Below are 13,174 nucleotides of genomic sequence, written 5' to 3'. Positions count from 1 at the left end.
CGGGCCTCTCACTGTTGTGGCCTCTCCCGTTGCGGAGCACAGGCTCTGACACGCAGGCCCAGGGGCCATGGCTCACGGGCCCAGCCGCTCTGCGGCATGTGGGATATACCCGGACCAGGGCACGAACCCATGTCCCCTGCATTGGCAGGCGGACTATCAACCACTGCGCCACCAGGGAAGCCCAAGTTTCATTCTTTAAATGAACGTAGTGGAAGAAAACTGAGCGGCCGTAAAGGCAGCCTGCGGTTTGAGTGCTGTAAAAAGCAAATTACATAGACATAATCCTTCTGTGTGAACCTGCTATTCAGTTAAACAATTAAGTACTTACTGGATATTATTAAAAACAATGTACCAAAATTTTTTATAAAACAAGAAAATAATTTGTGCAATATAGGCTAAGGTCTAGCTAGTTTTGGCTGGCATGACCACTCTGAAATCTGATTTAACTGACTGCATAACACATCCTGTTTGGTGACTATCTACATCTTCATAACAAACAGAAACAGAAGACGTATATTCAGAGGAAATGAAAGAAGCAGAATGGGGACTTCCCTGGTGGCGCAGTGGTTAAGAATCCACCTGCCAATGCAGGGGACACGGGTTGAGCCCTGGGCCGGGAGATCCCACATGCTGCGGAGCAACTAAGCCCGTGCGCCACAACTACTGAGCCTGCGCTCTAGAGCCCGTGAGCCACAACTACTGAGCCCATGTGCCACAACTACTGAAGCCCGCGCGCCTAGAGCCCATACTCCACAAGAGAAGTCACCGCAATGAGAAGCCGACGCACCGCAATGAAGAGTAGCCCCCACTCACCACAACTAGAGAAAGCCTACGTGCAGCAAAGAAGACCCAGTGCAGCCAAAAATAAATAAATTAATTTAAAAAAAGCAGAATGCACACTTGCAGAGTGGTGAAACTAAGAATACACAGTAACCATAAGCTGCCTTGACTTCTAGGTTATTTTGTGTGTGTGTGTATGTGTGTGATAGTGCTGTGGTTTTATGTGTGCTTATGCAAATGTAAAATACCCCCCCAACAAGTTTTGAGATTTTCGGCTAAATGCGATAATCTTTTTGTTGTTGTTATGGGAAGATAACAAAGTGTTAAACTTCCATTTATTGCCTCTCTTAGTAATGAGGCGTGACTTAGGCCTGCTAACTCACAGCTCTGATGAATTTTTCAAGTGTATTATTTAACCTTTGCAATGGAACAGAATGCCTCTTCCAGCACGATAGGCAGATTTTCTCCGAGATACTGATTTAGTAAATCAACACACATACAATACAATTCTTTTTCTTCTAAAAACAAGTAATTTTAGCATTAATGTTTTTTTGTTTTTGTAACTACAGTTGAATTCATCAGGATTGTTTTGTATTAGTTTGTTTTCCTTTAAGTCAGTGGTTCCCTGACACAGGTCTATAGATTAATGCTGGCCCATGACAAAGCTTTCACAGGGAGCATGAAGTGAGTTCTTGATAAATCTAAATGTGCTCAATGGAAAGGCTTTTAGTCCAAGATTTTGTCCTTTCTGCATTTTTATTTTTAAAGGAAGATCATTTTTAAATTGGTAAAATTTGGGGGGAAATTTGGTTAATGAGATCTGAATGTTTGGAAAACGCTGTTTTCAAACTCTTTAACCATAGACGGAATCCTTATGTGCTCATATATCAGAGAGATTCTCTTAAACTAAACTAGTTGGGAATCTGTGGGTCAGATTCTTCTTTAAAATATTTACTTTTTTGGTTAGCTTTTGTTAGATCATGCTGTGGAGGTAAACAATTCCGAACTCTCAGTGGCTTTCATCAGCAAAGCTTTCTTTCTCGTGTTGCATGTTGCTTGTAGGTTGCTGCAGCTCTGTGTGTTATCTTTGTCCCAGGACCCAGTCTGAAGAAGCAGCACTTCCCTAGGACATGTCATTCCCATGTCAGATGGAAAAGAAGCCATAGGTGAACTATTTCTGTTTGTAGATGTTGCTGCCATCATGAGTCAGATGCCCAAACCTGATGTCAGTGGACGTGAGGCAGTATAATCCTCCCATAGTCCCTGCAGGTAACATGGCAACAGGTGGAGAAAACAATCCTCCTATAGGAGGGGAGCAATAAATGGGAGTAAGAAAATCTGTCACAATATCACTCGTGTGACGGAAGCACTCATGTGATGTAATGAAAATGTTTAAAAAACAATAATAAACACGTATCTACTACCAAGCTTAAAAAATATAACCACTACTTCTGGAGCTCCCTGTGTGCTTTTGTACTACTTCCCCAAATGTAACCATTCTCTTGAAATTGGTGCTTGCTTATCATCCCCTTCTTCATATATTCCATTGTGTGACTCTCCCGCCATTTGTCTTTTTTCTTGAGTTAATTCCAGTTTTGTTGCTAGTGTGAAAATATTGCTAAGGATATTCTTTTATGTGTCTCCTGGTGTACAAAGCAAGAGTTGCTTCAGGGTATGTACTTAGGTGTGGAATTGCTGGAATGTGGGGCATATGCCTCTTCAGTTTTAGTAGATAATACCAAATTGTTTTCCAACATGGTTGTACAGTGTACACTTGCACTAGTGGTGTTGTATGTGTTACCAGTTCTCATGTCTTTGTTCACATTTGGAAGTCTGACAACATCTAATTTTTAGTCTAATGGGTGTAAATCAGATTCTTTTTTGACTGTTCAGGCAAGTGCTTCTCAAACTTCCATGTGTACATAAATCACTTGGAGATGCTATTAAAAGCACAGGTTGTGATTCAGTAGGTTGGGTTATGCTTGGGAGCTGAGATCCTGCATTTCTCATAACTACCCAGGTGATACCAGTGCTGCTGCACCGTGGACCATACTTTGAGTAACAAGGGTTTAAGGCACTCAAATAGACTTGCCCCTGTGTTGGCTCTTCATAACACCTAAAGAATCTTTGGAACAAAATTGCTACATAACAGCATCTGATATAGCCGCTCAATCTAGGGTTTTTGAATCATGCCTGATATTTTTACTGACCTTACATGAGCACTACAGATAATACTTTTTTTTTCAGGTAGCAATTTGGAAAAAGAAAAACCCAAGCCACAATGTTAATCACTGTACTTGTTTTACCTGCTGCAGATGCTTTTTTTTTTTTTTTTTTGGAAACTTCTGTTTTGTGCAAACATTGGCCATTAGGAAATAAAGTAGTGGATTCCTTTTTCCTAGAGATTGCTTGCTTTATAACTTACAAAGAGAATTGAGAATTTTTTTTTTTTTTTTTTTTTTTTTTTTCGCGGTACACGGGCCTCTCACTGTTGTGGCCTCTCCCGTTGCGGAGCACAGGCTCCGGATGCCCAGGCTCAGCAGCCATGGCTCACGGGCCCAGCCGCTCGGCGGCATGTGGGATCCTCCCGGACCGGGGCACGAACCAGTGTCCCCTGCATCGGCAGGCGGACTCTCAACCACTGCGCCACCAGGGAAGCCCGAGAATTGAGAATTTAAACCTAAGCAAACTTAAACTTTTAAACCTAAACTTTTAAAGACACTGTTTATTTTCAGCTATGTTGGTACTAGATTAAAATAACCTATTATGTAGCTAAAGAGTAACCCATAAATATCTCCACGGGTATTCTTTAACTTAAAGCACCTAAAACCAGGGGAAACTTTGCCCAGTTCTATTCACTTATTTTTTAAATTTTTAGTTGTTTTTACTCATTCATGGATGAATAACAATATAGAGCAACCCAACCAACTTTTTATTTAGTGACATATGTGTACATTACCTATTTTAAATCAACCACAAAGTATTTTGATTGTAACCATTATTCAATGAGTTTCTAAGTGATTTCTTTAAAGGAAGAAAATTTAAGGAGTCTTTAAGGGAGATAATAGACCTTGTCAATATGCAAGCATTAGAATAACTGATCACTCATTAACTGGATAAAATGAAGGATAAATAAAAATAAACACATTTTCCTCAGTGCAAGATGGTGGTATGTGGTCTGTGGCATGCACTGGTAGCAAGGTAATTCCTAGTACTTCCAAATTGCATTATTTAAAAAACAGATGTTAGGACAGAAACACCACTCAGACTAGCTTAAGCAGTGGAGATTTCTTGGCCCATATAATTGGGAAGAACAGGGATGGAACGGGCTTTAAATAAATGAGATAGACATTCTCATCATGATGTCAGAACCCTCTCATCATCTCCTAGCTCTGATTCTCTGTTTCTGTGGATCCTTTTCTAACATAGATGAGCTTTCCTCCAAGTGTTAGTGGTGGTGGTGGTGGTAGTGGTGGTAGAGGGAGCTTTTTGAGGAGGAAGACAGAGTGACAGCTTCAGAATTATTTCATTGCAAAAGGAAGTGAGAAAACACCCTTCCAGAGGCCTTCCCCTTTGAAGTAGCCCTGTAAGTCATTCACTCTTTGCTCTATCAACTGTTTCCTTCACTGCCTTTACCACAAATTATTTATTTATTTGCTCACCTGATTTTTGTTCCTCCCCACTACAAGGAAAAATCCTTGAAGCAAGAACAGTGCCTCTTTTGTGAATGGGGCAACCTCAGGATCTAGTAGCCATTCAGGAAATAATAAGCCAACAAATATGTGAAATTCCAGGGTAGGACTCAGGTCTGCTCCAGGCACTTGTCGTTATGTGGTCTGGATGGGAGGGGACTGTGATCACTAGGCCTACCAGAACCTCATGGAACAGGGCAAGTGTGGTTTTACGTGGGAGATGGAAATACCATGAGCTGAAAAATTGGGGAAACATGCTGAGGAAACAACAATAAAAATGTGTTTTTTTGTTTGTTTGTTTTATGCTCTTTAAGCGTAGTTTACCATTTCACCCAACTGCCCAGTCTTGTTTTATAAGGTTGTGCAGACCCTGCAGTGCCTGAGGTGCTTGGCTGAGGGGATGGAGGGGGGCTGAAATCCAGCCGGAGACTCCATTCTTGTGGCTTCCTTTTTCCAGGAGGTACTGTTTTAAATTTACCCAAAGGCTCTATCTGGTCTCTGTACACAGTGGCCGTGTGTACAGAATATCCACCTCTCCATCTAACCTTCTAAAGAAAGAATACTAGGGGCAAAAGTAAAAGCTGGATGGATGTGTCTTTGCATCTGGATCCTGCTGGCCAACTCAGTGCAGACTATGTGCTTAACCAGGTCCTGCAAATACTCTAAGAGAGATGACTTGTTTGGGGAAATTCCTCTTTTTTTAACCTTCTCCTCACTCCATTTTCCTATTTAGTGTTAGCTGGTCAATTTTCCTGAGCATGCTTTTTGAGCTGAATGGTGACTGAATGGTGATATACATACTGTCATCTTCCTTTATTGTTTATCTACATTCCGCTGCATTTCCATTTTGATTATCCCTATAATTCTGCTTCAAGGGGAAGAAGAAATTGCCTATATCCATCACTGGCCCTTCAGACTTGTCTTAAAGCTTTATCTCTTTGAAGTTTGTTCTGGTTTTTTTTTGATTAGAGATCTCTCTGGGGCAGTGAAATGCTCACTACTTAAAAAGAGGTGATGGGCTTTCCTGGTGGCGCAGTGGTTGAGGGTGCGCCTGCCGATGCAGGGGACACAGGTTCGTGCCCTGGTCCGGGAAAATCCCATGTGCCGCGGAGCGGCTGGGCCCGTGAGCCATGGCCACTGGGCCTGCGCATCCAGAGCCTGTGCTTCACAACGGGAGGGGCCACAACAGTGAGAGGCCCGCGTACCACAAAAAATAAATAAATAAATAAAATAAAAAATAAAAAGAGGTGAATTGGTTGAAGGAACAGAAACCCATTCAATCTGACTCATGTAAGGCTGCTGGCAATCTGATAAGTTCCAGACATACAGCTGAGCCCTTCTTACGTGGAAAGTTCTCAGGCAGCTGTTCTGGCTTTCTTCCTCTTTGTGGACTGCTTGGGCTCTTCTTTGCTTCACTCTGGACATTGTTTCCATTCCTTTGATTTTCTTTAAACACTGCCTTTGTCTGCATACTGATCAGCCTGCAAGTGGCAAAAATGGCAACTAGTACTTAATCTCACTGGATTCTCTGCAGGTCCACAGGATGTCTGTACTGTAATCACTTGGGGAGCTTAAAAAAAAAAAAAGGGTTTATATGCCTCAAACATATTCTGAGTCAGTAGGTCCAGAGTCCTAGAAATCTATATTTTAAGAATATTCCCCAGCAGGAATTCCCAGACCCCTCCATAATCACAAGAGGGAAGAAAGGAAAGTGAGTGAATGATGAAATAGATGAACCAGATCCTAGTATCCACTTGTCCCCAACATAGCCCCTTTTCTTTTTCCCTTTGCCATTCCTTGTTATTGATCTTCCTATCCAAGGAGAGGAGATCGATATTCTAAGAAACTGAAAACAAATATCGAAGAATAGAATGGTTTTCATTAAAAGCAGCAGTATTGTAGCAACAATTCTTAGCCTAGCTTGGTGGGTGGGCAGTCCAGTTAGGCAGTGGGCCATCTATCCCTTATCAAATCAGAGCCAATTTGTTGATCTTGGATGCTCTTACAAATGTAAGACAGGGCTGGGCATTCCTGAGAAACACCTGAGGCCTTAGACCCACCCACCCTAATAACTTTGAAAACCTACGTGGTGGCAGCTGTCCCAAGAGTCAGACTCTCTATCTGGGCAGGTGATGTAGGACCTCACAACTTCAGTGCCTGTCACTCTCAAACCAGCTTACACAATGTGTCTGTGTCTTTAGTTCAGGATCTTTAGAGAGAATCTTGTCCATAACCGGCCAATCAGGAGCATACTCTGGGATTAAGGGTCAGAGCTGACTTTGAGAAGGGCAATAAGTAATAAGTGCATTGCAAGCTTTCTTTTGGTTGGCTTGCAAAATAGGATTAAGTGAATATTTGTAATCCCTTTTCATTTTGGTTATTTCTTAGGTAACAGAGGGATTATATTCCTAAATCAACTATAATGAATTTTTTGTATGTCAGAAACTACAAATATGACATCAGCCTAATTTTACATGTGAAGTAAATGCCATGTACACTATTTAGGATATTTATCAAATAATTTCATGGCAAACATTATCATCGTTTCTTCATATTTTAATAACAAATTGTATATTATATTAAGTTGTAAATAAAGTAACACGGATTATTATTTAATATGTTTAAAATATAATGTCATATACTTTACCTTTGTTGTGCCTGCATATGTAAAGGGTTGTAGCAATTTGATTCTGAGACCTCAGTATAAGTAATGGAAGCCATTACTTTATTTAATAACTTTGTCTATTGTAGAATTTCAGAGACATTTGAAGACTTTACATGGGTATTAATTACATAAAGTATGCAAAGATAAACATTTTTAACCAAGATAGAACACACAAAAAAGCTGTATACTACATTTCTGTGTACAAAGCAGTTATGTGTTAAGCCCAAAGGTATAATGTCAGTACATTAGGGTTGGTTTAAGAACATGTGTTATTTTATACCTTTAATTATGAAGTATCAAAATAGTTAATCTGACTTTTAAAAATTGTTTTATCTTATTTTTCCAGATCCAATCCCTCTGTGGATCTTCTAAACATCTTCTGTTAGTGGAAACATTGTTTTCTACACAATGAAGTCAACATCTTAATTTAAACCAGCATTCATGTGGTTCTGATTCATCTGCTATGGTTCATGAAGCTTGAGATCTAAGGCGTACAGGGTCTTTTGCGATGACAATATGACTAATAGTAAAGGAAGATCTATTACTAACAGAACAAGTGGTGGTCCAAGTAGTGGAGGAGGTTTTGTGGACTGGACTTTAAGTTTAAATACAATTCAATCTGATAAGTTTTTAAGCTTACTGTTGAGTATGGTTCCGGTAATTTACCAGAAAAACCAGGAAGACAGGCACAAAAAAGGAAACAGCATTTGGCAAGATGGGTTATCAACTGCAGCACAAACTTTTAGTAATAGATCTGAACAACACATGGAATATCACAGTTTCTCAGAGCCATCTTTTCATGGCAACAGTGGGCACACGCCATCAAGCTGTAGCCAAAAGTATGATGACTACACCAACTACAATTATTGTGATGGAAGGGAGGCTTCAGAAACTACGGCCATGTTACAAGATGAAGATGTATCTAGAGATGGTGATGAAGATGTCATTGTGGAAGCAAACCAGAAATTACCAAAGGAGTCCAGTGGTGTCATGGCACTGCAAATACTTGTGCCATTTTTGTTAGCTGGCTTTGGAACAGTCTCAGCTGGCATGGTTTTGGATATAGTCCAGGTGAGTTTTCATCTTTGTTTAACTTCACTGTCTTTGTTGTTTAAAGTGCTTTGTGTTGGTTGCTAATCTCAAACATTATATTTAGATTTAATTTATCCCTTAGTTAAAATGAACTGATGCTGACTTTGGTGAAGAATCTGCTATTTCTGTTTTTTTGTTTGTTTTCCTTTAGAAGTTCTAAGAGAATTGTCTCATTCTGACCATAAAGTAACTTTTCATAAAATATTAAATAGTAAAGTAATCCCAAATTGGGTAAATCAGCTAAATGAATAACTCAATAAATGTTATATTTAAATACATCCTTATTTTAAAAATAAAAATTAATATATGCTCATTAAAATGAATTCAGACAATGCAGAGGATTAAATAAAAGATAAGTCTTTCCTATTCCTCATCTCCAAACCAAAACTCTCTTCACCTCCAGAGGTTACCATTGTTAAGAGTTTGCTGTATATACTTGCAGACTTTTTTCTATGCTTATATACATGCATATGTGCAGAGTCTTTTTTCAAAAATAAAAATGAAATGCTAGGGCTTCCCTGGTGGCGCAGTGGTTGAGAGTCCGCCTGCCTGATGCAGGGGACACCGGTTCGTGTCCTGGTCTGGGAAGATCCCACATGCCGCGGAGCAGCTGGGCCCGTGAGCCATGGCCGCTGAGCCTGCGCATCCGGAGCCTGTGCTCCGCAACAGGAGAGGCCGCAACAGTGAGAGGCCCACGTACCACAAAAAAAAAAAAAAGAAAAAGAAAAAAATGCTATATATATTTTTCTGCAGTTTATTTGCATTGCTTATTAATGTATCTTGGACATCTTTCCAAATTAGTAACAAAGATATTCAGCATTTTAAAAAGAGTGCTTGATATTTCCATTGTATATATATACCAAAATTTACTTATTCATTCTCCCATGCTGGTGCTATAACAAATATCCTTATAAATTTATCTATACACTCATACTAATTTTTTCATAGGATAGATTTTAAAAATGGGATTGCTGGGTATTAGGGCAGCTAATTAGGGCAGCTGTGTTTAAAATTTTATAGGTATTGTCAAATTGCCTTTCAAAAAGTTTGTACCAATTTGTAGTCCTGCCATCAGTATATAAGTATTTTTATCTATCCATACCCTTATCAACATTGGATATTCTTGATCTTTTTCATTTTTGCCAATTGATAGGAAAATGTTATCATATTTTAATTAACATTCTTTAATTATTATTAATGCCTTAGGATCTTTTCATGTGTTTAATGGCCATTCTTACCTTTTCTATGAATATTTCTTATATACTGTTTTGTATCTTTTATCCATTTAAAAAATGGGTACATTACTTATTGACTTGTAGGAGTTCTTAATGTAGTATTATATAAAATTACAAAATTACCTATTATATAATTACCTTTCTAAAGCAGTAAATTGTTAAAAGGTGGCATTCTGTTACTATCAGTTTTCATTCATCAGTCAGAGAAAGCTTGGCTCTGGAAAAGGGTTAGAAACATTATCCTCATGTGCCTTTGTCTTTCATTGTTCGCTCCCTAAAAGAAACCTCAGGTTATCTGTGACTCTAAGACACTTTTAAACAGATAACATTTTTATCTAAATGGAAAACGTACATAAATAGAAACATAATTTTTCCACCATCAGATGGAGAAAAGATATGAAAAGATATACTGTGTTAAGTATATTGAATTTTTGAATAGACTGTAATACTCTAGGGAGACCAAACCTATCTGTCCACTTGAAATATAATTGTTTCAAATTATTACCATAGCATCATAGCTGCTAAAATGAATATGCTGTTTTGGGTTGACTTTTTTTCTTCATATACCAGTTATTCTGAAGAAACACTCAACATTTAGCTATAGGATGATAACATCTATAGGAAAAATATGTTAGAGTATAGACTGTTAAGCAGAATATTTACGTAGTTCATTATGTACCTTCCTCTGGTGCATGTTCACTTATTTCTTGATGCTATTTGAGAGAAGAGCACATGTGTAATTGGGAAAAGTTCCTTTTATGATTTTATGAACTTTAATACTGCTAGCCCTAAGGACTTTATAGTGTTAAACTTCAGTGTTAAAAGTCATAAAGACATAATGTAAATGTTTTGAAAGATTTCATTTGAATGAGGTTTTTAAAACTTTTAAATTGTGAAATTTAAAACATACAGGGTGAAAACAAACAGCTCAGTGAAAACAAAAACATACAGCTCAGTGAATTTTCATGACACGAACAACCAGATAACCATCACCTGGGTCAAGAAATAGACTCTTACCTATACTTCATTAGTCTTCATTAGTGCTCCCTTCCAATAGCTTCCTTTTTTTCTCCATCACCAAAGATAATCAATAGTCTGATTTTTTTAAATAATCTGATTTTTATAAGAACTTTTTTGTCTTTATAAGCATGTATTATTAAGCACCACTGCTTGGTTTTACTTAATTCTTTTCAAAAATTATCCAGTGGAAGTATAGAGTATATATTCTTTTATGTTTGGGTTTTTTTGGTCAATATTACGTAAGTTTTAGGAAACTGTTGTTCATTTATTTTTATTGCTGTGTTGTAATCCAGTGTATAAATACATCACAATTTATCCATTCTACTATTTTTTTAAAATCCATTCTACTATTTTTTTAATCCATTCTACTGTTGATGGACATTGGGCCTAATGGTGTTTCCAGGCTCTTGCTGTACATGTGCATGCATTTCTCTTGGGTATATATGTAGAAATGGAATCTCTAGGTCTTAGAATATGCAGATATTTAAATGTAGCATTTGTCAAATGGTTTTCCAAAGTGGCTGTACCAATTTACAGACGAATATAGCAGTATATGAGAGGTCTAGTGCTCTATATTATTATTTATACAAGGTATTAGAAGTCTTTTTAATTTTAGAAATTCTGGCATATGTGGGGTGGCATCTCATGGAGGTTTTAATTGGGATATTCCTGATGACTAATGATGTTTACTGACCATTTGGATATCATTGGTGAAGTTTCTTTGCCCATTTTCTTATTTGATTGTTTATCTTTGTCTTATTGATTTATAGGAGTTATTTGCATATTCTGGATGTAAGCCTTTTAGTTATATGTATCACAAAATTTTTTCCCCTCTGTGGCCTGCTTTTTTTTTTTTTTTTTTTAAGAATGAACGTAATTTTTATCACATGTCATTTTTTTTTTAATTAATTAATTTTATTTATTTATGGCTGTGTTGGGTCTTCGTTTCTGCGCGAGGGCTTTCTCCAGTTGTGGCGAGCAGGGGCCACTCTTCATCGCGGTGCGCAGGCCTCTCACTATCGTGCCCTCTCCCGCTGCGGAGCACAGGCTCCAGACGCGCAGGCTCAGTAATTGTGGCTCACGGGCCCAGTTGCCCCGCGGCACGTGGGATCCTCCCAGACCAGGGCGCGAACCCGCATCCCCTTCATTGGCAGGCAGACTCCCAACCACTGCGCCACCAGGGAAGCCCCTGTGGCCTGCTTTTTTACTCTCAGTTATGTGTTTGGATGAGCAGAAGTTCTTAATTTTTATACAGTCTCCCTTTCCCTACTTTTCTATGGTCTGTGCTTTTTGTCTCCTGTTTAAGAAATCTTTCCATACCCTGTGAATTAAGATATTCTCTTATAATGGCTCCTTGAAGCTTTGTTTTGCCTTTTACATTTAGATCATTCCCTACCGGGAGTCAGTTTTTGTACAGAGTGTGAGTTAGAGGTTATATTTTTTCCTTTTCACATGGATTTCCAATTGTCTCTGCACTGTTATATAACCAAAATATTTGTTATAAATATAAATATTTGGCCATTTATGTGTAGGTCAACTTCTGGGCTCTCAATTCTGTTCCTTTGGTGTATTTATGTCTCTTGTCGTGAATGCCACACCATCATCATTACTCTAGTTTATAAATCTTGATATCTAGTAGAGAACGTTCTCTCTTTATTCTTCCTGAAGAGTGCTTTGGTTATTCTTTTCCCTTTGCATTTCTATGTATGTTTTAGTATAAAAGCTTGTCAGTTTTCAAAAAAAGTAGTAGCGATTGTGATTCAGATATAATAAGGGGGAGAATTGACTCTACATTGTTTAGTCTTCCAACACAGGTACATGGAATAATAGCCTCAATTTATTTAGGTCATCTTTAATTCCCCTCATTGATGTTTTACAATTTCTGAACACAGGTCTTTTACATTTTTAGTTGGGTTCGTTCTAGTTATTTTGCTTCATATATCCCAGACTCAGAGCTAAAGAAGCCGGCAACCAAGAAATGCCAACAAGGGCAGACAAAACAAAACAAAACCAACAAAAGCCTGCTCTTTGTAGCTGAAGGACTAGGAAAGGGACACCCTAGCAAGACAAAACAGTTTTAGACAATAACTGTTCTACTCTAGCCAAACACTACAGAAAAAACCGAGGCCTCACCCACATCCACATTAGCAAAGGCCCAGCAGGGAGCCTGGAGGGCATTCTGCTAAGTGAAATAAGCCAGACAGAGAAAGACAAATATTGCATTGTATCACTTACATGTGGAATCTTAAAAAAAAAAAATCAAACTCATAAACAGAGTAGAATGGTGGTTGCCAGGGCCTGAGGGGGTGAGGGGAATGGGGAGAAGTTGGTGAAAGGGTACAAACTTTCAGTTACAAGGTAAGTATGCTCTGAGAATCTAATGTACGGCATGGTGACTGTAGTTGATAATACTGTATTGTATACTCGATATTTGCTAAGAGAGTAACTCTTAAGTATTCTCACCAAAAAAAAAAAAAAAAAAAGTAACTCTGTGAGGTGATAGATATGTTAATCAACTTGTTGGTGGAATTCCTTTCATAATGTATATGTATATCAGGTCATCATACTGTACCCTTAAAATATATTACAATTCTATTTTTCAATTATACCTCAGTAAAGCTTAGAAAAAATGAGCAAAATATACCGAAAGCAAGCAGAAGAAAGGAAATAATAAATATAAAAGCAAAAAT

The 13,174-nt window shown here is 38.2% G+C and overlaps 1 protein-coding gene across 1 annotated transcript in view; it reads left to right on the top strand.

Moving 5' to 3' along the window:
• Positions 1 to 7,596: 7,596 nt before the first annotated feature.
• Positions 7,597 to 13,174, top strand: part of SLC41A2 (solute carrier family 41 member 2) — a gene marked incomplete at its 3' end in the record, with an annotated part of 107,571 nt that continues 101,993 nt past the window's right edge. Inside the window, exon 1 of the mRNA XM_079714386.1 lies at positions 7,597 to 8,208. Coding sequence (XP_079570512.1) covers positions 7,654 to 8,208 — 555 coding nt within the window. The 5' untranslated portion in view covers positions 7,597 to 7,653. The remainder of the gene's footprint in view (positions 8,209 to 13,174) is intronic.

This window comes from Hyperoodon ampullatus (assembly GCF_949752795.1).
Source record: "Hyperoodon ampullatus genome assembly, chromosome: 11".
Taxonomy (NCBI): Eukaryota; Metazoa; Chordata; class Mammalia; order Artiodactyla; family Ziphiidae; genus Hyperoodon; species Hyperoodon ampullatus.
This window is presented reverse-complemented; position numbering and strand designations above follow the sequence as displayed.